The 27114-nt window shown below is 36.3% G+C and overlaps 1 protein-coding gene and 2 pseudogenes across 1 annotated transcript; 2 read left to right on the top strand and 1 right to left on the bottom strand.

Annotated features, from left to right (window-relative positions):
- The first annotated feature begins 933 nt into the window (after positions 1-933).
- LOC121316448 lies at positions 934-6837 on the top strand (annotated as a pseudogene).
- On the bottom strand, positions 6079-7549 carry si:dkey-29b11.3 (actin-binding Rho-activating protein-like). Its single transcript, XM_041251239.1, has one exon. It carries the CDS (start codon positions 7508-7510, stop codon positions 7016-7018), a length of 495 nt encoding a protein of 164 aa, XP_041107173.1. The 5' UTR covers positions 7511-7549; the 3' UTR covers positions 6079-7015.
- A 6129-nt stretch (positions 7550-13678) lies between these two features.
- The window catches only part of LOC121316447, a 79235-nt pseudogene continuing 65799 nt past the window's right edge, over positions 13679-27114 (top strand).

Genomic DNA, 27114 nt, shown 5'->3' with positions numbered 1-27114 from the left:
AAATGTGAGTAGTGGATTCAAACATTCGATGCCAGTTTTACATTATTTCACATTTTATTGGCTTTATTGAAAAGTCATTAAACTAACCTGTTTGTTTTCTGAAAAATGACGGAACAAAATACTTGGCACAGGTCTTCCTTATTTGTTTTAGCTTAAGAAAGAAAGAAAATATGCATACCAGCTCCTCAATGGTTTTTATAATTACATTCACAAATATTTACGGGCAGATTGTAACCTACCAAAACCATTTCAAAATAAAACAATGCATATCTGCTCTTTGTCATGAAACATAAAAAAAGAACTAAAAACTCTATTTAAAACTAACTCCCGTTCAAGTACGAAATGTAACCATTACCGAATGGGTCAGTATACCCACACCGTCGCAAGGACAAGATTGCCGAATGACCGGAATGCTGCAAGATTAAACCAAGAGAAACTCACCTCTACGCCTGTGTTGTAAGGGTTAACTGGGAAGCTGTCCTTAGCACTCTTGTTCCAAAAGCAGGGTTTTGAGGATCCACGACATTAAGTCTCTAGAACCTAGTAAAGGTATAGGGAGTAGCCCACACCGCTGCATTGAAAATGTCCTTGACAGATGCACCCTAGAACAGAGTCCTGCAGGTCAGGCTCGGGTCTGAATTTGAATCACCAAAAATGTTTTCTGTCCTTTCAGTGTACTCATCTGTAAACCTTTCCCAAATAACATATTAGAAGGTACATTTATTTCCTACACTAAAACAGGAGGCCATTAGGTAGGAGTCGGCCGACTAGTGTTCTCGGTTTGTTTTGCAGCTTGTTTGATACGTCACAAGTTACTTTTATCATGTTTGCTTGGTGATATAAAAAATGTCAGTGTGTCACCCTGGGCAGGTGTACCGCCTGCAGTGAAAGGAGGTTCTCATATTCCCAGAGCAAAAGCTTACGGGCCACGCAATGGACACTTTTGACCTGTGGCTGTCCTGGTGGTTGATGTAAGCCACCACTGTTGTGTTGTCTGTATGGACAAGCACATGTCTCCCTCAAACCTTCTCCAAAAAATACTGTAAGGCTAGGTAAACTGCCTGCAGCTCAAACATTCATGTGGAGACCCCTGCTATTCCACACAGCGCCCCAGCCAAGGCTGGCCGCGTCCATGATGACAACCTCCCTTGTGGTGACCTCCCAGCACTACACCGAGGCGTAGATGGTCTGGCTATTTCCAACAAGACAGTGCCTTTATTCAGGGATAAGACCCTGTCAACATCAAGCACCGAAGTCTCTGGAGTGTCACTATAGCGAGCACAGCTGTTCTCTACACCATCCGACAGAGTGGACAGCATGGAATCCAAGCACACTGCTAGATAGGAGGCTGAGAAGGCGTGAGCTGGCTCTTTGCATGATTCACTGCAAGGACCAACCGTTGAAGGTGACCAGTGACCAGTTCCATGTGGGCCTTTACCTGTGCTGGAGCCCATTATCCAGATAATTGAGCACTCTGATTACCTCTGAGTCTCAATAGGGCCAGGATAGCTTCCATGCCCTTCGAGAAGGCACAGGGAGCTAGAGAGAGGTCAAATGGCAAAACACGAAACTTGTATGTTGTTTCTTGAAAAGCGAATTGCAGGTACTTCCTGTGCACTGGTTTTATGGGGATGTGGAAATAGGTGTCTTTGAGGTCCACAGTGGTGAACCAGTCGTCTGGCCTAATTGACTGCAACAGCCGTTGCATCGTCAACACTTTGAACCTCCTTCAATTCAGATACAGGTTGACCTATATGAGGTTGAGGATCCGATTGAAGCCGCCATCCCCTTGAGTAGAACCGCATCGTTCTGTGGGTCCATGATTGATGTTAGTCACGCCCCAAAAAGGGCGGGCGGGGGGGGGGCAGTAGCCTGGCTGAACATTAGTAAGCACCCAGATGTCCGAGGTGCACTGACACAAGTACTCCAGGTGGCTCCTGCTTGCGAGAGGTACTAACAGTCATCGTAATGGTGAAGCAAAAGCAGTCACCAAAATGGCAGCAAGATACTGTGGAATTAGACTGCAAGCAATTTCAACTAAAGCACGTAACTCAGTACAGTGTGCAGTCCTTTATACTCTCGGGCAGGATTGACTACGTCCCAGCTCGGCCAAGAAGTTTTAGTATATAATATTCAGGTTTCGGGGTCTTTAGGTAATGACAACATTTAACACTTGAGAAAGGGAACAGACATGTTTGTGAATAGGAATGGCTACAAGATTGTTGAGAAGAACTGAAACAGGTTCAGCGACAAAATCATCATGGCAAACTCATTTTCCCACAAACATAACGTTTAAAAATGTGGCGTTACTCAAAACAATGTTTTGTAATTGGAAGATAACGTTTGCACATGCATGTTTGCAGCAAATATTTATTTGTAGGGAACACAATATCCTTACCACACAAATGTGAGAACACTTGGGAATGCATCATGTTTTGAATTCTACAGCTGAACAGCCTGTTCAATGTGTGGGAATTATCTTGAATAGAATTGCCAGCTGTCAGCAGCCAAAGGCAATAACATTTTTAAATATAAATCAAACTACAACTTCTGACTCTAATAAGAAAGTTCCCTTTTCAAAAGAAAAATTTATCTCACCAAATAACATCAGCTGTTGTGTTTTGTTATTTGAGGGGTTTTAGTAACATACCTGCCAAGGATATAAATACTACATGAAGTACCACACTGACCTACATTCACTGCAGGCAGTGCTTTAAAAAAGTAGAATTATTACCACTTGCTTGCTGTTACCACTCTTATAGTTGCCGACAATTCAAGAATGTTATATACAAGCATTCAGTGAACATTAGCCACTAATTCATCAAAATACACAATTTCTGGTAGTTTAAAACTAAAAACAAAAGCACATGTTCATGACAAAAGTATTGGCACCTTTACATTAAGTCTGTCAAATGTAATTGAACTAATTTAAAAATACTTGTATTGATTGAAAACCATTACACAGTAATCAAGCTGCGATATAAAGTCAATAGCCAGAAAAAAGGGGCAATAAACACAGTAGTCAATGGCTAAGACAAAGGAGTTGGATTCATGTTTTGAGAAAAGCAAATATCAAAAGGAATGGTTACAGAACAACAGCACAGAAATATTCTTCAACACAATTCTCTAGTCCAATGAGGCTAAATAGAACTTTCCCCCCCAAAATGGATCACAGTATGTTTGTAGAAAAAGGGGAAGGCCTTCAATGAAGAAAACATTGTACTTACAGTTAAACACTGAGGTGGTTCAACCGCGATGAGAGTGTTTTAGCCATTCGGGGACTGGAGACATCTCGAAGATCGAATGCATGCAGCCATGTATCAGAACAATCTACCAAGTACAATGACACCATCTGCTGGTAGGCTGATTGGCAGACAGTTTTTCTTCCAGCACGATAACAAAGCATACGGCTAAATCACCTCTGGAATTCTTGAAGATAATTAAGATAAAAGGTCTGGAATGGCTATTATATCACCAGATCTCCATCCAATAGCAATGCTTTGGATTGATCTGAAAAAAAAGCTGTAGCCAAGCATTGTGTATCCAATCAGTCTGAGCTGAAGGAAGTATGGAGAATGGGCCCAGATTTCACCAGCAAGATTAACGTACTGGTTAAGAGTTATAAACATCTGAAAGCTGTAATTAAAGGAGGACATGAAATATTAAAGCAGGGGTGCCAATACGTTTGTCAAAAACAAATACTTTAAGTGAAATAAGTTTTTCGATAAAGATTTATTGTTGAATTAGTAGAAATTGGCATTTTGCTTTATGTTTTATTAAAAAGTGGTTAAAGTTTACTAAATGCTTATCCATACTTTGTTACCTTGATTTCTGGTATAATAAGCGTAGTTGTACCAATACTTTTGTCTGCGACTGTAAATTACACACAAAATGATTTAGTGATTTATAGTACCAAGTTTTGCAACCTAAATCATGCATAGTTTGCCTATTGTGAAAACAAATCTCATTTAAAATTAAATGCAGACGTGCCAACTCTCCCTTATTTGCCGGTGTTATGTCAAAGTGTCGCTGCAAAAAAGTGTTACCAAATAATGTCACCACTAGTGCCAAATACGGTCTCCCTGGCAAATAGTGTCTCCAGCACAAGTCTGTCTCATTGAAGATTCAATACTTAACTCCTCGCGTTATCATTTTGTCTGGAATAGTCTTTTAGCTCTGTAAATCGATTCTCTCCGTTATCTTCTTTGTTTACTGTTCCTCTGTTCGTGCAGGAGAGGTGGCTGCTACTGAAGGAACAGGACAGCGTCGTGCAATGGATCAGCCCAGATCACAAATCATCAAGATGGGTACAAGGGAAAATGGGTCTTCTGTAAAATTGTCCATAAAGAGATCGACACTGAACTCACATATTGTGTAAGTAATAACGAATATAAAAATGTCCTCCCAGTGTGTGTGTCAAATCAATGAAACAAATGTAATACAAGTAATATCATCACGTTACATTACACAGCTATGTACTCATATTTTATTTTTAAGACAAGATTGAGCGTACATTATATATCATGCATGCATCATTTTCTAACTTGATGAGTGTTACAGTACATTTTCAGGATCTGTAAATCCAGGTTTAACAAAAACGTTTAAAGATCTGCATATTCATCTGTAGGACAAAGAAAGGGCATGTTTTCAAGATATTAAACCAGGCGCGACACAGCATTATCTTGTGATCCCCAATAGCCATGTGGGAAACTGCAAAAGCTTGAAAAAGGAGCATATCCCACTTGGTAAGAACGCACTTAAAATACCAGCATTTAGGGGATCCCTAGTGACTCAGCCAGTAAACGTGTGAGTCATGTGATCATGTTGACAGTCTTGGCTGGGGACTGACAGGGAGAACTCATTTTGGCTAGTTTGCCTCATTGCTCTAGTGACCCAGGGGCACCTTTTCTTTGTCATATGTATATGTCAAGCTTACTGTACAAGGGACAGAAAGTATTTTCTAATATTTGGGCAACATGCTTTTTTTATTTTGATTTTGATGTTTCCGCACAGTGGAGAAGATGGTAGAGGTTAGGGAAAAAAACTGCTACAGCAGAACAACATTACTGATCTTAATGACATTAGGTAATGCACTTACTGTAGCTTGCAATTTCCAGTAATGGGAAGTCTGTGTGGTAAAGTGTAGGCTGTCAATATGTAGTAGGTCCAGCAGTCTTGTTTTAGATGTTTCATGCTGCGATGAGGTTCGTTCCAATCAATAAGATCTTTGTCTGAAGGTAGTGGTTATATAAATTAAAATGCACTCAATGATTGTAAGGTTAGTAAGTGCATATACTGCTGCTAATATATAACAGTACTGTATGTGGGCACTGACAGACATTGTGTGTACAACAAAACCGCAACAGACCTACCACTGCTAGAAAATGCCAGTACTAGTAGTTGCTTATTATTATTATTATTATTATTATTATTATTATTATTATTATTATTATTATTATTATTAATAATAATAATAATAATAATAATAATAATAATAATAATAGTTGTCCTGTAATAACATATAGATAGAATAACTACAAAATATGACATTACTTTTTTTTTAAAGCAACCAATAGTCATCAAAGCTTTTATGATCTAATAATTTCACTGTTAATTCAAACAGATACTATATTCTTCCTGCTGTCTGTTTATTCCCAGGTTGGGTTTCCACTGGCCCCCGTTCTGTTCCATAGCTCACCTGCACCTCCACGTGCTGGCCACAGCCAGTCAAATGGGATTTTTCTCCAGACTGTTTTACCAGGTCAAACCTATTGGTTTATTACAGTAAGTCCAATATCTATAAACAGCTCAACTTTAAAATGTGTGCAAAACTTCCATTAGTGTCCTAGCATGGGAGCATAAGGTCTGTGACCACTTTAAAAAAATGTAACTGGGGTTAATATGTTACCTGGACCAGGGAATTAAATCTTCAGTGCACCGGCTGAAGGACCTTGAGCTCTAGTGGAAGAACAGTAGGGCTAATCCTGGAATTCTGGCCCTTTATCCTATGCAGCAAAATAATTGGCTTTAATATTGAATGTTGAGAGTTCAAGTCATGTATTGGTCTATTTCTCACTTGTGCAGGCAGGTTAGAATCCATGTGATCGGGTCTGTTTTGTTGATTTAAATTGTATCATTATTTCCCCCTGAATAACATTTTACAAGTATGAATGGAAGAAAAACACAAAATCCAGTCAGATCAAATAGCTTCACATATGTTTTAATGGTGAGGATAACACTGTAGCACATAATTTAATATTACATTTAAATGCAAACTAATGATTAGTAAAAAAAAAAAAAAAAAAAAAAAAACTATGGCAAGTTGTTGAATACAGAGTAAAAATACAAACTACAAATGTTACATAAAATACTGCAACATTGCTGAGGACAATGTTTTCTTCTGATTTTTTCCCCCACTGATTTTCTATAAAATCTTTTTAAATACGCATAACCAGAAAATAACTCAATGTTTTAGTTTTTTCCCAAAACATTCTCATTGGCTAGGACCTGTGAGTGATAAAAAGGAGTAAAACTAGTTTGCAAAATATTTTGCCCCATGGAAAAATCTTTTTTGGCTCAATCTTTGGATCTTTGCTGCTCCAAAGAGCTGACAGGGGGCTGAAAGAGCTCTGTTGGCAAGCCGCACATGTTCCATGATGACTGTACAGAGTAATGATCACTAAACCCCTCTGAACATAAACACTGCAGACTAATGTTGCCCTGACTGACCACAGTGATGCTAAACCAGAGGGGGGCAACTCCAGTCCTGGAGGGTTATTGTCCTCCAGGCAGGTAGAATGGAATAATGAACAGCTTTCAGACCTGGGTGGATATTGAATTGATTCAGTGAAACAACTAAGAACAGGGTTGCCCACACTTCCCTTAAATCATATTGACAGTGTTATTGTAGTTGTTTCTGTTTTGTGTCCAGCCCGTTTGAATTAGAGTTAATTAAAATGACTTTAATCTGATTACCACCTACACTGCTATTGAAGGTTTCAGCTCAAGAATTCTTTCATTCCAGCACTGTAATAATCACGTCATCATCTCTTCTCTGCCAGAGCATCTCCCCCTCAAAGGAAATCCTCCCATGCTTTCTGGCCGTCAGCAGGACCCCTACAAGTTTATTAGAAATGGTCACGTATCTCTCAAACAAAGGCCCAAATGCCACCCTGGGTTTCCCATCCCCTCCTGTTTCTCCAATGCTTTTAATGATCATACAGAGTTCGTCCACCTCCTTCTCAATGTGAGCGTGCGCTCTCTGCCCCCTTTGCTGTGTTCTTGACCCCTCTTTGGGTGTCCCGTAGCCTTCCTCTCCTTTCTGGAATTGCACAGTTATTGTCCTATTGCTGCTGAAGGGATTGTGTTTCTGATACTCACAGTGATCGTTAGCCCATTTCTGCCAGCTTTCTTTTAACCCTTCCACAGTGTTGCACTGAGCCATCTTTGTAACGTTTCCTTCGTCACTTGCCTCCTTCTTCTCCATTTCATTCTTGATGGTGTATTTCATTACAATAAACAATGTTCACTCAGTGATGCAACAACGGCATGGCTGTTATTCTGTAAAAAAAAAAAAAAAAACAGATTTTAAAAATACATTTTCAAATAGTTTCCCTGTCTGACAATTAGGGGTTACAAATTGCTGTTCTTTACATCTAATATGCAGTTTTCTAAGTTGTATCCAGTGGTAAAACAGTCGAGGTTTTTCTTTTTATCAGTTAAATGTAATTTTTAAATCCTAATTTCTTTCCACTGCAAATAAAAAAGACACTACTCACACTTTAGATTGTTTGTAGTTCTGTTTAACTCAGGTTAAATACCACTGTTATAAATAAAACGATTTTTAGACCTAAAATCTTTCATGTTTTGTCTTTGTAAATCTGACAGGTCTAACTTGGGGTCTAATAAACACTCAATATAAAAATCACAGTTCATTTCTACCTTGTAGAAATAACCAATTAATGCAGTGAATATCCTAATTTCAGTTTATGTGCACATTATTTTACCTGGTAGTTAAAATATATGAGTACAACAGTCATATATTCTTTGACATCATAAACCAACGTCAGACAAAAATATGTTTAAAATGGACAGTCATTAATTTCACTTAATTCTGTTTTCTGTTGCTCAGAATGTTATCTCATTATGTTAAATCTATGGATTACTGCATCCTTGGAGATTTGCTGTGCAAGCAGTATCATTTGAATTGCTTTAAACCTCTTAAAATGCATTTACTGTAATAAATAAACGCCACTATGTCAAATTCTATATTTCGAATATTTTCATTGCATTTGTCTTGTACTTACCTTGACACATCCAGAGTTTCTGCTTGGTACAATATATGCATAACTGGATACTGCACTGCTGTAGCACTTGTACTGTACACTGGACAGACAGTGCTTTCTGAACTGCTGTGAGTGTGCTCAGCAGGACTGACATAAAAAGCAACCAGTCACATCTCTAGCTGTGACAGACAAATACTTGAACGCGAGCCAATCAGTCATATGCACACAGAGCTCCTTAAAATAAGAAGCTTAGGAAAAAAACGCCTCAATCTACTATTGAACACGCCGACAATATATGATATGAGCCAATAAACGCTTTGTACTAGTCTGCATCGAAACGCACTGTGGAGTGTACACCTCGCTTTCCGTCAGTGCTTGTGACTGTGTTGAGTAGTGCTATTTAAAAAAACGCCTAACCGGTTGTCCATGCTTAAGATGTGGACGGACAAACTTGAATGCTTAGTCTATCCAACGTACATATGCACGCGGAAGCTTTATAAGAAGGCTTACAATATGCTAACAACGCGCGGGTATTTCTCTTCAATTATATATATATATATATATATATATATATATATATATATATATATATATATATATAAACAGCGGTGAATGGGCATAAACAGTGGTGAACCATTCGGAGGGTAGTTTTATTATGATGTTTAGTTATAAAAAAACGAAACTTTTTGTCCATGTGTAAGATTTACTCCACCTAATTGTTGTGTTAACTACCTAGCTCTGAGAGTTTTGCTGTAGATACTTACAATATCTACACCGCGGTTCGGGTTTATTTTCTGGTGTGAGAAGTAAAGCTGGTGCTGCCCTAGTATCCGAGTGTATAGGAAATATTTATTGTATTTAGCTGAAAAAAACACTGAATTCAGGTTGCTGGTATGTAACGGAGTAATAACTAATTTTATTAAAGTTGTTCTTGTGGTGATTTACTTGAGGACGGCAAGATATCCACGTACAAAAAAAAAAGTGATTTTAAAGAAGCAGCTCCGTACTACTGTGTGCTGTACTACTCCTTTTCTGTTAATAAACATTTCCTCAGACTATTTCGTAATGTTCTAAAGTTCAGGAAAAACTTGTTGTTATTGTTATTGTTTTGAAGTAGTTTTATTAATTGTAATAGGCAAAACACTGCAATTTTTGCTACTTCATCAAAATCTGTTACCGGTATAGTTTTAGGAAGTGGTATATCGTCACCATGTAATGTTAGAAAGTGGTATGCTGTTACTTTTTGTTGCAGGTCAATTAGATGGGTGTTTTCCTATTGTCAAACAAAGGTACATTTACCATTATACTTTTTTTTTTTTTTTTTTTTTCAAATCATTAATTATACTTTTTTTTTTTAATTTAAACTGGAAACATACAATAAATTTCTCTATAAAGGAAAAAAAAAAAAAAAAACAATTCACCACTAAAAAGACAAAATGAGAAGTCCACTGCAAAGATGCAGAAGTAAAAAAAAAATGTACAAAACCCAATGTACTGCATATGATAAATATGCACATACTGTTTTTTAATGGTGGAAGAATATAATAAATTAAATTAAAAAAAATATGTAAAAGACCGAAAACAGCATAACGTCTCCGATTTGAATGGGCTTCTTTCTTAGTGGAAGTTGTTTAGGCACGTGCGAGCAAGCGCTGTGCGCTGCGTACCGCTTTTTATAGCATACCTGATAATAACACTACACCGGTAGCAAAATATGACAAGGGTCAAATTTTGCTACCTTCTTAAAATCTCCTACCTCATCAAAATCTAATGCCTGTACCAAAATTTTATTTCTAGTTATAAATGTTATTTTTTAGGTGAAGTTAAAACATTCTATCTTGGTGGTTATATAGAGAGTATTTTAAAAATAACACCGTGTAACAATTATTTATTTATTTATTTTGGTTCCTGGGTAGTAAGTGTTATTTCCTAATTGCTTATGCCTCAAAAGTATAGAAAATGGCTATTATTCCCCACAAACTTTGCTTTTGTGACCAGGACAGTGATATTTTGAAATGCACCTATTTTACCTATTTACAATTTGTCAGAGCTCTAGATAAGGAGTCGGCAGCCTTCAGGTACCTTCAAGACTTCTTCCCTAAGCTGTCTGAGGCAAAGGTCAAAGTCGGTGTCTTTGTCGGACCACAGATAAAGAAGATCGTGGAGTGCAATGAATTCCCCAAGAAGCTCACTAGTAAGGAGAAAGCGGCTTGGAACAGCTTTGTTGCAGTGGTTCGGGGCTTCCTGGGCAATCACAAGGCCAAAAACTATGTGGAGCTGGTTGAGACTCTGGTGAAGAACTACGGCACAGTGGGCTGTAGGATGTCCCTCAAAGTCCATATCCTTGATGCTCATCTTGATAAATTCAAGGAGAACATGGGAGTGTACTCGGAGGAGCAAGGCGAGCGCTTCCAATAGGATATACTGGACTTTGAACGCTGCTATCAAGGACAGTATAACGAGAACATGATGGGAGACTATATTTGAGGGCTGATTCGTGAAAGTGATTTACAGTATAATTGTAAATCTCGAAAAACTACTCACTTCTAAATCTTTTGTAGTCATTTTTGTATTACTTTAGTATAAATACATGTTAATTTGGATTCATATGTTGTTTTTTTCTGACTTTATGTGAACGAAAAGACACAAATTCGCCCGTTTTCCCATTGGTAGTAGTGATATTTTGAAATATCACTGTCCTGGTCACAAAAGCAAAGTTTGTGGGGAATAATAGCCATTTTCTATACTTTTGAGGCATAAGCAATTAGGAAATAACACTTACTACCCAGGAACAAAAATTGTGTTACATAGTGTAATCTAAATATTATAACATAACTAAAATAATGTATTATAATTAACATTACTTATTTTGAAACTAATATCAACAACATGACAAATAGTATCTGAGCTCACACCAGCCTAATAGCTGTATTAGTAAAATAATAATAATAATAATCAATATAGTTCCCACCACCATGCTTCACAGTAGGGATGATGTTACCTGGGTGATATGCTGTGTTGGGTTTGTGCCAGGTATAACTCTTTGCATTTAGGCCAGATAGTTCAATTTTTGTTTCATCAGACCACAGAATCTTTTGCCACATCTTTTGAGAATCTCCCTCATGCCTTTTTGGAAATTCTAAGCGGGATTTTACATGGGCTTTTTTCAGAAATGGCTTCCTTTTTGCCACTCTTCCATACAGGCCATTTGTGGAGTACCTCAGCTATTGTTGACACATGGACAGTTTCTCCCATCTCAGCCGTGGAATGCTTTAGGTCTTTCAGAGTTGTCATTGGCCTCTTGGTGGCTTCGTTGACCAATGCCCTTCTTACTCAACTGGTCAGTTTGGGAGGAAGGCCTGATCTAAGCAGATTCTGGCTGGGGCCATATACCTTTCACTTCATAATGATCGACTTGACTGTGCTCCAAGGGATATTCAGTGCCTTTGAAATCTTTTTATACACCTCCCCTGATCCGTGGCTTTCCACAACTTTATATTTGCTTTGAATGCACTACCCAACTGTGGGACCTTACAGAGACAGGTGTATTTAATTTGAAATCATGGGAACCACTTTTATTGCACACAGATGGACTCCATTTAACTTATTGTGTGAATTCTGAAGGCAATTGGTTGCAACTGAGCTTATTTAGGAGTGTCACAGCAAAGGGGGTGAATACTTATCGAATGAAGACTTTATATAGATATATATAGATAGATAGATAGATAGATATATACGATTTATCGGTCCATTATTATTTATTTTTTATTAGTTAGTTATCCAAAGCGACTTAGAGACTAAGCTACCAATAATAATAATAATAATAATAATAATAATAATAATAATAATAATAATGCTGCTACCTTTGCAAAACAATTTTACAAATGTGTACCTGGTGCTACTTATATCGTTCGAGAAAACGTTACGCTTCAATGTAAAACATTTGCAGCTAATGTATAGGTGCATTTTTCCTTTTTCTTTATTATTAAAAGAATGTAACTCCCTCTGTAGTACACTTTAACGTTCATGAACAGCAGCTGTCTGAATTCAATATAAAACAAATTAGTTATGTGTGGAATAAAATGTAAATTTACAAAACATGTATTTATTATCCAGACTTGGATAGTAGTTTTTTTTTTTTTTTTTTAATTGATGTCCTCAGTCTGGAAGGAAAAAAAATCTGGACATTTGCATTGCAAGTTGTAAATAGCCTGGGCATGTAGTAAGAACATTTGAAAGGTAGCATACACTGACATGACACCGGTACTCTTCCTCAGATGTCAGCAGTCATGTGGTGTTTGTTTCATTTTTAAATTTTCTGTCGTACAGTGTTTCTCAGTAATGAGGGTTGCGAACAATTTATTCCTGAATCACGTTTTCTTAAGTAGGCTACACGGAAATGACAATTCTAATATCTTGAATATTGCCAACTGGATTGGAGTTTTTCTCACAGAGAAATATTTTTGCTACAATATTTTGGTTTATTTAAAAAAAAAAAAAAAAAAAAAAAAAAAAAACATAATTCTGGACTTTAACTTCCACCAATGGCAACAGAACGAACACACAATGTATATTATATTTCAGAACCAAAACCATAACCATTTATTTTAGAACATCCTGTCACATTTTGGTGTGGACAAGGCAGTGCTAACATTTCATCAGAATTTCATATACACATATTTGCTTGAACAAAACTCACTTGTTAAAGTACACTTTTTTGTCCCAACACAAAACATAATTCTTACCTTCTTCTAAACCCCAAATGTTACTATTTACATACAGTACATCTGTAATGTACCTGTACAAACCCTGCAAGGCTTTAGTTTAAGGCATTCTGGTCTGTGTTATTATACACACAATACAAAACAGATGTATTTCTTTAAATCATTCTTGAAACATGAACTGTGTTTGACTTTTTTTTTTAAATTGCAGTAAATCAAATCATTACTTGTTCTCGATGGGGGACATTTCACACCTGGGGAGAATTTTAATGAAAAGGTACCCTAAGTTATTTATATAACAGGGTGATTATTTCATTTATTATTTTATGCCAAAAAAAATAAAAATTATAATAATTGCCAACGCTTAAAATGTAGCCACATGAATTTCAACAATAATACATTCCATGTCTGGTGAGACGTTTGTGGGCCGGGTACTATGGCAGTTTGTTAACCAATCATATATTTATTTATTTTTGTTGAATTTATTTTTAGTCTCGATTCTGGGTCCTACATATTCCTTCCGAAGAAATAGCACAATAATGAAACAAACACTGTGTGCAAAGTAGGTAGCCATTCCCTGTATGTAAAATACCATGTTTTAAAGTATGATAGAACATATCATCATACAGTACATTTACAGCTGATAGTCTAAAAAAATCCAATCACTTCACAATGCAGGTCAGTATTTAAATTATGGCGTCAGGGAAGAATGGCAGAGGATTTGCAAGCATCCTTTAACAGCTACCCAATAAAAAATATGGTGTGTGAAACAAAATGAAGACATTTTTAAAAAATGTACCATTTTTTAAAGTGACCAATGATGTTAATCATATTTCCCTTTAGGTTCTTTATGTTAAACCAGACTCGCCATGTAAGATAGATGTTTACACCTTCAACAAAAGAGTTCCTCATCCAGACAGAATAAAGAGAACAGAAGTAAGTTTTTCTGAGGGATGAGTTAGAACACACAGTAATGACTCCAAGCGTTTCTATTGAGATGTACAGGATTGAAGTGACTTTATTCCATTATAGTTTAATTGCATATCTTCACTTATTATTAACATCTTTTTTTTAAAAGACTAAGTTTTATTTATTATGTCTTTTTTTATTGCTGTAGGCTTTGAGCATATTAACTTTTTGTTAGCTGACTGTCAGTCAGACTCATGAAAATCAGATGTACTGTTTGTTGTTATTTTTAGTTACTAAAATAAACCTGTTCATTTATAATTGGCTTCTCCCTATCAATGTTTGTCTAATTGACTTAGTTTTGTTTTTTTAAGACATTTATTTCTTATTGTATGTCCCTTTCAAGCCTGTTATTAATACTCTTCATTAATATGCTGACAGCTAATGAGAACCTTGCCTGTATATCAGACAGACTTTTCCTTTTATAGATAACAAGTATCTTGTTTTGATTCTTGAAAGTAATCCTAAAGAGCCCAGAGAATGTTTTCTGTCTGCTAGAAGACTATAGCTCTGATCCCAATCACATTCCCGAAGAACTGGCTCACATTTACTTCGGGAGATGGGTAGGTGCTGTAATGGATGTTGTACCTTCATTCAGTATTTTGAACAGTATTAGATCTTTGCAATACAAACAGCGAAGATACATTCACTACAAGTACAATACAGTATACAGCATGCCCACATTTTATTAAATGTGTTTCTGATAATACTTAAAATATTATCATTGAGTCATTTACACTATATTGAATCCCAGCACATTACAAACATATAACTTTGGTATGTCTGTTTTATTTAGATCACAGATGGTCAGATGAAATCAAAAAAGGTCCTACAGCGTGAAGAAGAGACACTTCATTGGAAACACTAGCATGGACACTGGCCTGTCCTTTATAATGGCAAACCAAGGCATAGGAAAAGCAAACGACTTGATATTTGATCCTTTTGTAGGAACAGGTAATTACTCAATGCATATATTCTTCATATGCATGAAAACATGGTTTGGTAATGTATGCTGTGTTTACTGTAGGTTAAGGTTCCCCTGCTATACTTTTTTGATAAATCCCAGACATCTCAGATATATTTTCTCAGGTGAATTTGCAGGGGTGTGCAATTTTAAATTTCCCCACTGGAAACAAGTTCCGTTTTAATGAATAATGCAATGATAGTACTGAATGCTAAAAACCACTCGTCTCTTTCTAAACTAATTGCAGTATTGTGTATTGCTGGTCCCAGTCATCTTTTACATTTCTATTGCAGTTTGTAGTACAATCATTATTTTGTGTGAGATTTAGACACTGCATTCATTTTTAGTTCATGTTTGAGTATGTGGTAGAAATATAAATGCCAACTGTAAAACATTAAAAAAGGAACTACTTAAGTCTAGCGTGTTGTTTCCAGGTAGGATGGGTTTAAATGTGAGACCTTCCTGCCTGGTTTACGCAATTTTATTATTTATTTATTTATTTATTTATTTATTTGTATTGATTTTTTTCATTATATAATGAAAATAATATTTCACATAAAACATGAACAACAAACAATAACACCAGAGGTTGGTACAACAAATTCAAATTATCTTAAAGACATGTTGACAAAAAAATAATAGGAATAAACTGAAAAATTGAATTATAATGGTTACGTCATTTACCAGGGTTAGCAGCAGTATAACTCAGATTGCTATTATTGCCTTAACAGTTGGTAAACATAAAAAAATACAGCAAATTATGTTATGCTGGTGAGAAATGAAAGATTCTAAAAACGTACAGAATTTAAACAAATAATATTAGTATCTGTTCTGTACATATCGAGAAGAATCTTGTTCCTAAAACCAGTTGTTTCTTGCTGTTACAACAGTCAGATAATCCTTCTCCAATTCCCCAAAAATGGAAGCAAACTGCACTAGTGCAAACAGAACAAAAGTCAAGCTTACTGGGGGATATTCAGCTCACGAAAATGGTGGCAGATCTAAAAAAAAAAGCACTGTAAAGATCATTAAAGCTTGCGTGCTTGTTTCGTTTTCATAAACTTGCTACACTAGAGGGCTAGTTGCTATTGTCAGTTGTTTTGTTGTGTGAGCCACTGAGGCCTAGTGTCACAAAATCCAGAGTTTGAAGATGCTGTTGTTCACTGTTTAGAATGTGCTTTCCAGATGTACTTGTTTAGAGACTGAATCAGTGCCGAAAAATCCTTTTGAAAAACCAGGTTGCGTGTGTACTGTATGTCTTTGTTTGGTGTCTTTAAGTATACTGTAAGTCATTTATGGTAAGTGGGCCAAGACCCAGCAAGCTGGTGGTGAGACAGACGCATGTTTTGGGATTCATGGATAAATCCAATGTTTAACAAACTGTAGGTAAACACTTGAATTCAGCGTTACCCACACATCAAGGTTCATTTCTCTAATGACAATTAGTTGTGTCATAAAGTTGTTTGCACGTTGTATGGTTTACTGTTTTTGTCTCCCCTTGTTGCTTGTTCACAATTTGGCTCCTATGTATGCGGTACAGACATTGGTTACAATACAATTCATGGACTAGGAATGATTTAAAGAAATGCATGAATACAAGTTGACCAACTGATTATTCATGGGCTATGATCAAATAATAAGTATTGAAATTATTTAACTTTAGTATTTTTTTTTTTACTTTTACAGTAATATATCTATTTTCAACACCTGATCTGTTTTACAGGAAAGACAAGCAGGAAAAACCAGATGTGGCAGAGGGGGCTGGTGAACATATTCATGCCAACCTCTGACAGTAAGTATAGCGCAGAGAAATCCTACATCGATGTGCTGATGTCTGATGCTTCAAAGACCCAAGGAGCTGTTTGATGCAATCATCACAGACCGTAAGCTATATTTATTCATTCAAATCACATCCATAAATCAGAAATACTGATATTTAGAAACATAATTTGTTTTTATTCCATTCAGCTCCTTATGGTATAGAGGAATCCACAAGAAAGACAGGGTCCCAGAAATAAATCATTACCCAGCTGAGAAATGGCGTGTTAAACACTTGCTTTCCTGCTGAAAGTTTCTGGATAATGTTCCGTAAACTGCAAAAAAAAAAAATGGGTGGCGGAAATTAACAAGTTCACAAGATTTGTTTTCTAACATGAGACATCAGATATCACACAGCCGCAATACCCAATTAAAAGCCCAGGTTCACTTCACTGCAAACATGGAGGACCCCATTTTAAAGCTAGTACAAAGATACATTTTATCAGAGGAATAAAGCAATGTAGTATAAAACAAAACTTAACACTGACCTGGCGTAGAAAGTCTTACAGAAACATATTGTTATCATAAAGGAGATTCTGGACCCTTTACTGGTGTGAAGCAACGTCAGTGACGAGCAACATTTTCTTACTTCTCAATATTGCACGTTTAAATGATCTGCAAAAGGATGATAAGTTACTTGCAAAAAGAAAGGTAAGAATGTTTGTGTTATTATTAAATTTGTATTTCATTCAGAGTATTTTGACAATTCTGTAGATCTTAAGAAAGCAAATGGGTTTTTACATTCTTGCATGGGTGTTTTTGTGACCTGACCACTGCAGTTGAGGGTTAGTGCTGATAATGGAAGCACATGTTCATAGCACGTAATGGGCAAATTAGTGTTTTACTGGATTTAGATTAGAGCTCCTAATCTGTTAATGAGGTCAGTCAGTAGGACATATGTTCTATATACTGCAAAGTAGTTGTATGCTGAAACATATTACAGATATTATATATATATATATATATATATATATATATATATATATATATATATATATATATATATATATATATATAATATATATATATATAATATATATATATGTTTCAGCATACAACTACTTTGCAGTATATACAGTAAATATATATATATATATATATATATATATATATATATATATATATATATATATATATATATATATATATATATATATATCTCACCAGTATTTGTTTAGTTTTTTTGCTAATATATTTAACAGTTATCCACCTGCTTTGTTTTGCAACAGTGGAGAAAGTCACATTCCTGTGTCCATGGCCTATTACCTCAGAGATATCTTCACAGCGCTAAGCATCTTGTCATGGGGAGCAGATTGGTCTGTTGGCAGTTGTTATTATTAACATTATTGGAGAGCATTAAACATGTTAACTCTTGGTTGAGAAATTGGGGATGAGATAAAAATTTAAAAAAGGATAACATGGACAGCTAAAGCTCTCTCGCTATATAGTATTGTAATTCCGGATTTAACCACTAGAGGACATACAACTACTGAGTAGAAAAATGAATTGTGCCGAGCAAACAGTATGCACAGTGCTGCTAATGCGTGTGTTCCACTAGTTTGTATTGTATTATATCAGTATGACTTCATTCTGCAAAGTGACAGCACAGAACAAGTCATCAGGCTTCTTACTACTTTTGAGATTTTTTTGAACTGAACTCCTGACCACTGTTTAGCCAGGCTATTTATAGTTTAAAAACTTTTTTTTTTTTTTTTATTGATAAAAAATATAATGTTGATTACATGGTGCTTTATTCATGGTTAATTCACGGAAAGTTACATTTATGCTTCACTATATGTGCATTATAGAGAGGGAGTTGTTTTATTTTGTATTTTAGTCAGATGTGTGTTGTGTGTCCCACGGCGCCCCCACCCTCTCCCCCGTTTATAACGCTCTTCGGTTATAACACTCATATTATGTGTGTCCCGAGACCTGTGTTATAGTGAGAGAGCTCTGTCAATATGTATATACAGTATATTCACCAAGGGTGTCCAGTTCTGATCCTGGAGGAGCATTTCATCCAAGGTTTAATACTTAAATACTTTAGGGCTTGGATGGAGAACATGGCTGAAGCAAAGACCTGGAGCAGTTAGATTTTTCTTCATTCTGAATCTGTCAGCATTGCAGAACTGTGTGCTTCTGAAAAGACATTGTTACCATACAGTCCTGCGTTAAGTCACGTCTTGTTACAAGGATGCTGAGAGAAGAAACTCCTGTTGAGCTTCCCATCACAGCTCTGCAAGGCGTTCTGTCACATTGGGACTGGCATTTCACTGTGTGACCTGAGCAGAAAGCTGTGAGAGGCTAATGAATGATTCTTATGTTCATCATTTGGGGTCCAGAATTAGAAATGTTGGCTGCTCAGTTTCTTCTGGGTCTCCCACTCCTAGCTGCTGTCTCTATCATGCGGAAACACCTTGACAAATCAGAAAACAAGACATGGAGCTGGGAAAAGAGGTTGTTTTCACAAGGCCAGTTTACAATTTCATTATTTTTTTCACTGACAGAAATGTAGGTTTCGCCAAGATAGCATTTACCTGTTCCCCTGCTACAGCGGTGATGTTTTCTTCATTTTCAACAAAGCTGTGTGTGCTTTAATGGTGAAATACAGGAGATGTGTCTTGTGCAAAGAAGATAACATCTCGCACTGAAAGACAACGTCAAGAACTGATGCAGTTTGCTTGAAATCTGACCAGAGAAGTCCCGGTGGGTCCAAATTCCTTTAATTCTTTATGTCACCCTATAGCTGTGTGGGGTGCCTGAAATAGAGCAAAACATGGACCCTGCCTATGTCTAAAATGAGTCATTGTTATGAAAGCTACCGCAATAGGATCAGTTATTAACTTTTTATAGCTATGGTTCTTTAAGCTATTCCTGTACAGTCCTGGAGGTTAGTTAGGAAGTATGTGTGGTAAGAATCTGTGGGTTACAGTATGCTGATAGCCACATCTGTTTGTTGTACAGCAGGGGCTAATTTAGTCTCTATACTGATTACTGCTTTCTTGAGAAATGATTTAGAGATGCAAGATAACTTATTTCATACTGATGTTTAGGAAATGTTATCCCTGGCAATTACTATGCTTTAGTTAGCCTTTTAAACGCAACTATTTGTGTATGCATTACCCTGACTGTAAGCATTTACCTGTTCCTCTGCTACAATGGTAATATTTTTACTTCTACTTCTGGTTTAAACTTCTGGGTTTTAAAAAAAGTCCCCAGGACATGATGAGAATAACAGAAAACAATATACAAAGTGATTCTAAACAACAAGAATACCTTTTAAATGTGATATATCAGACTCGTAAAAAGTTGCTTTAGGCAACCCACACACATGTAAAATGTGAAGCATTAAGATGTTTCCGCTGTGAAAAACGTGGTCCCTTTTCCCCTTTCCAATATTTAAACTAACTATTTGCTTTTGTATTATTGATTATTATCTTGAAAAGTTATTCCCAAAAGGCAGCAAACAGGAATTACTGTGTCTGTTTGGGAATAAAATCCTGAATGTGATGCCAAATACGGTTAATTTATCTACAAGCCTTTAAAAGAGTCTAATTCTGAATCTTGTATTTCTGACATTTTGGGCCCTGTCCAGGAACACATTTACAGAGCTTAGATCTTGTGAAATATACTCTATTGGTGATCTTGTATTGTATTCTAACATTGTATGTTTCACATTTGACACTTGAAAAGGTTGTTGCAGAGTAACGCTGGTAGACTGAATTGCTTTTTAAAAATATGGGCTCCACTGCTAGAAAACAAAGTAAAAAAATGTTGTGTTTTATATTCTGTTTTTAAACTTTCTTATTCTGTGTCACTTATTTAAATCATATGTCAAATGATTTCAAATATATGAATTCAGTGATTGTTTTGTTATTATTATGTGCTTTTTGTAATCGATCATAAATTATATTTTTGAAAACTTTTAATAAAAAAATAATTTAAACTGGAAAGCCACACACACACACACACACGTGCATATACAGGTAACTCGTGTTTTCATGGAGAAAGACCTTGTGTTTGCCTCCCGTGCTGTCGAAACTGATGAGCAGTTCAAAAATTAAAAAGTTCAGAAAGTTCAATGCTTTATGATGTTGGAGTACTGGCACTGTAATGCAGGTGTTGCACATTGATGTCCATTAATCTTTCATGAACACAGAACAGTCTGGTGTTTCTTTTTAACTCCGCTAGAGGGAGTCTTTCTCCATGAAAACAAACAATTCAGCAAACTTCATTTATTTTTGCTTGATAGGTGGTATATATCTATCTGGATTACTGCATAGCAACAATTTGTTTGTAAACAGTGGCTTTTACTAAAGCATTTTGCATGATGGTGCGGCACTTTTTAATTAAGCTCTACAGAGCTTTATGATTTTTATTATGTGCTGTAAAACCATTTCAAGCCATTTGGCTTAGTTGTCTCAATAGGTAGGAGTTATATTGGACACATGCAGCTTTAACCAGCCTAACCAAAGATGATGTAAGACAATTTGATTATCGTATTAAAATAGTTTTGATAATGTTTGGTTTCCTGCTGCTTACCAGATTTTAGTCTAAATTCATATGTGGCTTTTTAGGTCTCTAAAATGTTAGAGTTAGACTGTGTGGTCCAGTGGTTAAAGAAACAGGCTTATCACTAGGAGGTCCCCTGTTCAAATCCTAGCCACTGACTCGTTGTGTGACCCTTGTGCTCCGTCTTTGGCGTGAGTCATTGTTGCATAGTTAACACACCCTAGTGTTGTATCTTTCCGGTCCATTATGAAAGGTGTTTTATAAAGATTATTATTTATAGAGACTTTTGATCTTGAAGTGCTTGACACCATTTATTATTTCCAACCACTGATATTTAATTTCCGTTGAATTTACTAAAATACACCAATGTTATTTGTACAAGTAAAATCTGTGCATGGTTGTTTCAAAACTTTTCAACATTTCAAGGTCATATAAAAGATGGATGAATGATCTAATAAACTGACCTTGTCTGCTACACCTCATACTTAAACCTAATTTTTAATTTATATTAGTATCTGATTGTAGCCCTGTGGTGGCACAACTCAGCAAATTGACTAATGCATTTTAGACAGTTTAGGGCTGCAGGTTATTAAATGGATATAAAAAAGTGCAGATTAGCTAATTAATTCTAGGATATACGTTATAAAAACTAATTCCAGCTATCACCAGCACTGTTCAGAGATGGCATTGCTGGTTTTCAACAGAAATACTACTTTACATGACTGTAATGCTGGTTGGAAGGTTGGGGTTTAGGTTGGCCATTGTAATATTCTAAAGTCAGTTGATTGTTGTCAGCACTCTTAAGTGAATCTGATGGCTGTAAAGTGTGTTGGGGTTTTCTGCTACATAGTAACTTGGTATCCTGTAAGAAACCAGTTGCCACAAATGTCAGCACCCTTTCAGCTTTCTGATCATGGATTGTACCACATAAACCAGAGTATAGCTAATGAAACTAGCAGTAGTGAATGAGCCCTCCTTCAGATAGATTCTATGGGGTCAAAGCAAGTGGACTATGCCCTGCGTTTGTTTCAAGGTTTCAAGGAAATTTAAATAATGGAGAGGTTCAGCAGTGTGTTTTCACTACAACTTGTACATAAAAATGCCATTACAGCATAGGTAAATATACACAACCTTAACATCGGCCATCTCCGTAACGGGAAGAAGGCACTAGGTGAAACATTTGTCTGCTTATAGGGTTAACTTTATTTTATTTGGTATGGATTTATAGGACCTTATTCACAAAGATTTAATGCTAAGTCATTTGAGGTCTTGAAAGGTATAATCATCAATCATATGTCAATCAGATCTTTTTTCTATAGTGCCCATATACATAATAAAATGTATCAAGGCTTTTCACAAAATCTACTTAAAAACAAGAAAATATCTCATTTTAAGCCTGGTCGAATAAAAAAGTCTTCAGTCTAATTTTAAATAAAGTGATTGTGAGAACACTCCTGGTGTCTCTGGGAAGAGAGTTCCAAAGTTCAGGAGCGAGACATCGAAAGGAGCGGCACCAAAAGTAACTGTCCAGAAAGAAGGTACACAAAGTTAGGCATCAACAGAGTGGTGTGCTCGATTTGGGACATAACACTGTATAAGTTCAGACAAATAGGAAGGTGTCAAGCCATGCAGCCTTATAAGTAAGCAGAATTACCTTTATTCTTTTTTTACTCAATTCTTTGAGTTACAGGGAGCCAATGGAGGCCTAACAGAACAGGGGTTATGTGATGTCACATCCTAGTACATGTGAAGATTCTAGCCGCAGAGTTCTGAATCAGAAGCTTGACAGTTTTTGGAAGCCTGGCAAAAAGAGCATTGCAGTAATCCAACCTCGAGGTAATAAAAGCATGGTATAAGGATTCTGCTGGAGCTGTGTCCAAGTATGGACAAACACAAGCAATATTACTAAGGTGAAAGAATTAATTTTTGCAGACGGATTTAATACGCACATCAAAGCGCAATTCTGGATCAAATGTAACACCCATATTCCTCATCGAGTGACTTAAATCGAGACAGCCCGACGTCGCAATATTGTGACAGCAGGATTTTAATTTTTTTTTTTTTACATCCGACACACATAGCCTCCATTTTATTAACACTTAATTGTAAAAAGTTATGACTCATCCAGTTTTGGATATGAGACAGACACTCTGAAGACACTGAGACAGCTCCAGATAATTGAGATTTATCAGAGATTGGATATCGTCAGCATACATATGAAAACCAATACCCCTATTCTGCATCAATTCCCCTGATGGTAACATATAGATCAGAAAAAGAATAGAGCCCAAGATAGATCCCTGGGGTAGTCCAGAGGTCAACTTAGCAAGATGGGATGAACAACCCCCATAATGTAAGAAAGCTTTACCGGTTTCATATTCATGTTTTTTATAATAACATATTTAAATGTTTAGCTATGGACAGCCTGTTACTGATATGTTCCTCTTATTATAATAGTCCCTGCATGCCAACCTTGGGTCAATGCAGATGAGTGCAAACATGCATTTCTGATCATATTTGGAGAGCTATTGAAAGCTATCTGAGCTATCTGGCGACTGAGCTTTTGTTTACATGCATGTGCCTACTGTACTTCTCTAACATTGGAAGGAGACAGTTTTCCTGTCAAAGTTGTTAGGAAGCTACAATTCATGTAAATGAATTCCAAATTCCAGATAAGGGTTCACATTTCTGCGGGACTAAACTCAATACAGGGTTTGTACTTTGCAAATATACAGCAGGCTGTTTCTGCTGCATTATTCATTAGCTGTATATCAAACATGATATAATTACATATATACACACACACACACACACACACACATATATATATATATATATAGTGGCAGAGTAAGGAGAGGAAAGAGGAACATGCAGTCCAGGGGTTTGAAATATGACTACATCCCCCAGAATACCTTGAGAGCTAAGTGGCTATTGATCCAATAATGAGGCATACCTGGTCCCAATATAAAGGTGTATAAAACCAGGTCTGAAATGTTTGTTTGTGGAAAGTGTGTAGTGTGTGAAGAGACCTGTGTGGTCAAACAGAATAGAAAGGTACTGTGAATATTGTGTACATGTGCAACTTATTTTTCTTAGTGATGGGAAAAGTGAAGCTTCCTGAACCACTTAACACTATGAATCATTTGGTTCACAAAAAGATTCACTGAGCCAAAGCACATGAAGCACTTCATGCTCTTTAGTTCCATCTCTTGGTAGACATGCACAACTCCATACATTGAGAGTAAAGACAGCCTCCTCTCTCCAGTGAGAAGACATTTACTAAAGTGGACAATTGCACTAATGCTCAGAGAAGGCAATGTGTTATATAGTGATATTTCATACACTTTTGACATACAACATCAAGCAGTTGTGTTTTTTATTTTCTCTGTTAAGTGGATAAATATTTATTTTTCATATCAACCACACGTGCAGTCAACCATAAAACATATTCATGCTAGAAATATAAAAGTGTTGTCCAATCGAAAACAAGCTCTTGTTGCTTGAAACAAAAGACAATTCTTTGGTGGTGCATGTAGTATAACTCTAGCTTTATTTGGTGTGTTTCTGTGTTTTGTTTAAAAGTGTTTGTAAATAAGTGCAGAAAAGCACTTAGCAGTTCTGGGTGAGTGGTATTCTTGCCGTCGTCTGCTAAAATTATATTTGCACATAAACTGTTATGGACATTCTCTGAATGAATTCTAACTACTGTATCTAATGAGCTTTTCTGAATTATCTGCAGGAGCTGCATCAGCCGTTAATGAATAAGTAATTTCAATGTACATTTGAACTTTTTCTATTCTCATTAATGGTTGTATATGTGTAACCATCATTTAAGTCTTGTGGCTACTGCAGGCCTATGTAAAATGAGTTGGGATGTTCTGAATAAAATGGACTCTTATCTTGAAAACTATTAGGGGCAATTTGAATGTACCCCCTGCACCTTCCCCCCCCCCCCCCCCAAAAAAAAAAATAAAAAACGGAGCTGCTTCTGTTTCCTTTTCTGTCAGTCCATTTCTCAAGCACATCAGTTGGAACCAGAGGTATTTGTAATGCACTTTTCTAACCTTCAGGCAATATGAGTATGGCCTTTTCCTCTAAAACTCCCTACCACTGCACGTCTACCCTGAGCTCAGGGACCTGCTGTTCCATAATGGGCCTTATCCAAGCAAACACTGCCAGTTGTTCAAAATTGTGCCGAATTGCGCAGTGGTTTAATGATGTGTCTACTGAGGGGGTATGGCGAGACCACCCGACTCAATTTACTTGTGACTTAAGAGGGATCTTATCCCAGGCTAGTTAACTAAATCCCTGCACTCCCTACCTACAAATAAAGACAAATTCTATTTTTTTACTGTGTTGTTGAGTTTGCTGGTGAAAATAAAACAGTCTGTTTCAAGGCATCTGGTTCCTGAATCCAACCAAGCTGTTTAAACAGTGGTTGTCCTGCATCCCGTGGAGAGGTCAAGCAGTTTTCTTTTTATTTCGTAACAAACAGCCTACTGGTTTTCCTCTTCGCTGTGACGGTTTGTTAAAGTTGTAAATCACCTCGTTAAAAACTCTCCCCCTTTTACCTGCTGGGTTCACAGTTCAGAGAGCCGTTTCCTCCAACACTATTATAAACCATGCTGTGTTTTAACAGCAGTCACTTTTGCAGCCCTAACAGTAATGTTTTAAAAGGACATGCTCGCTTTCTATCAGAAATATTTTACAAGGCAGTAAAACGTGTTGGCTTGTGCAGCGTAAGGCCACTTTGAATGATCCTCAAAAAAATTTAAAAAATCAAGCATATGTTCTTAAACACAGTGTGCGTAATTCTTTTTGCCTTACAGATACAGTGGAAAATCTTACCCAAGTACCCATGCTTGAAACATATTAGCAACTCTCCAGTCATACAGCCAGGCGCTTGATAGCAATGGAAAAACTGAAGGTGTTTTGAGGTAAGTGTTTATGCAAATGCATATACAATCTTAACTGCTTTAATAGGTGTGAACGTGCATATGTTGTATATGTATGCTGTATGTAGTACAGACACATACAAATGAGCCACTGGCAATAGGTTGTGGATCTTCTATGTGCAGACAGACAGCACTCATTGGACTAGTTTGTAAGGTGTTAAATTATTCTGGAAGACACTGTTCTTCAGTGATTTCTGTCTCTACAGCTATGGCCAAAAGTTTTGTATCACCTCGTAGAGTGATCTAATTTTGCTTCATAAAGTCAAATTAAACCTGCTTAATAATATGTTAACATATTGAATTACACAGCACTTTGTAGTTTTATATACTTGATGAAAAACTGACAAATTGAAAAATTAGACATTTCGAAATCAAACACGAAATACTGTACTGCTATTATGGCTTCCAGTAGACTTTTTGTGATATCATTTTGTAGTTTCTTTGATCACATGTTAACTAAAATATCTAAATGATGTTTATATATATATATATATATATATATATTATATATATATATATATATATATATATATATATATATATATATATATATATATATATATATAAATTGTCTCAACAGAGTTGGGATTTTGAATCCACTATGGTTTGCGTTGCCATAGCTGTAAGTTGAGGGTTGTCAGATGGTGCTGTCTTGCTCATCTGTCTAACACTGTCTATCAAAGAGATGCAGCTTTATTATATTATAAAATGTAGTGCATGTTATATGACAAATTAACTGGTTATGCGTAGGGTAGACAGCCCATTTACACAGAAGTATGTGCTAATAGATGTTATTTCTAATTTGTTGTCTGACTCCTGACAAGTGAGCAACAGAATGGGAGCGGGGGTGGTGGTTTTAGGAGCAGATTATAAGATAAAAGCAGGTATGTTGA

Source organism: Polyodon spathula, chromosome 5 (genome assembly GCF_017654505.1).
Source record: "Polyodon spathula isolate WHYD16114869_AA chromosome 5, ASM1765450v1, whole genome shotgun sequence".
In the NCBI taxonomy this organism is placed as follows: Eukaryota; Metazoa; Chordata; class Actinopteri; order Acipenseriformes; family Polyodontidae; genus Polyodon; species Polyodon spathula.
The sequence above is the reverse complement of the archived record's forward strand: the minus strand, read 5'-3'. Positions and strand labels throughout refer to the sequence as shown.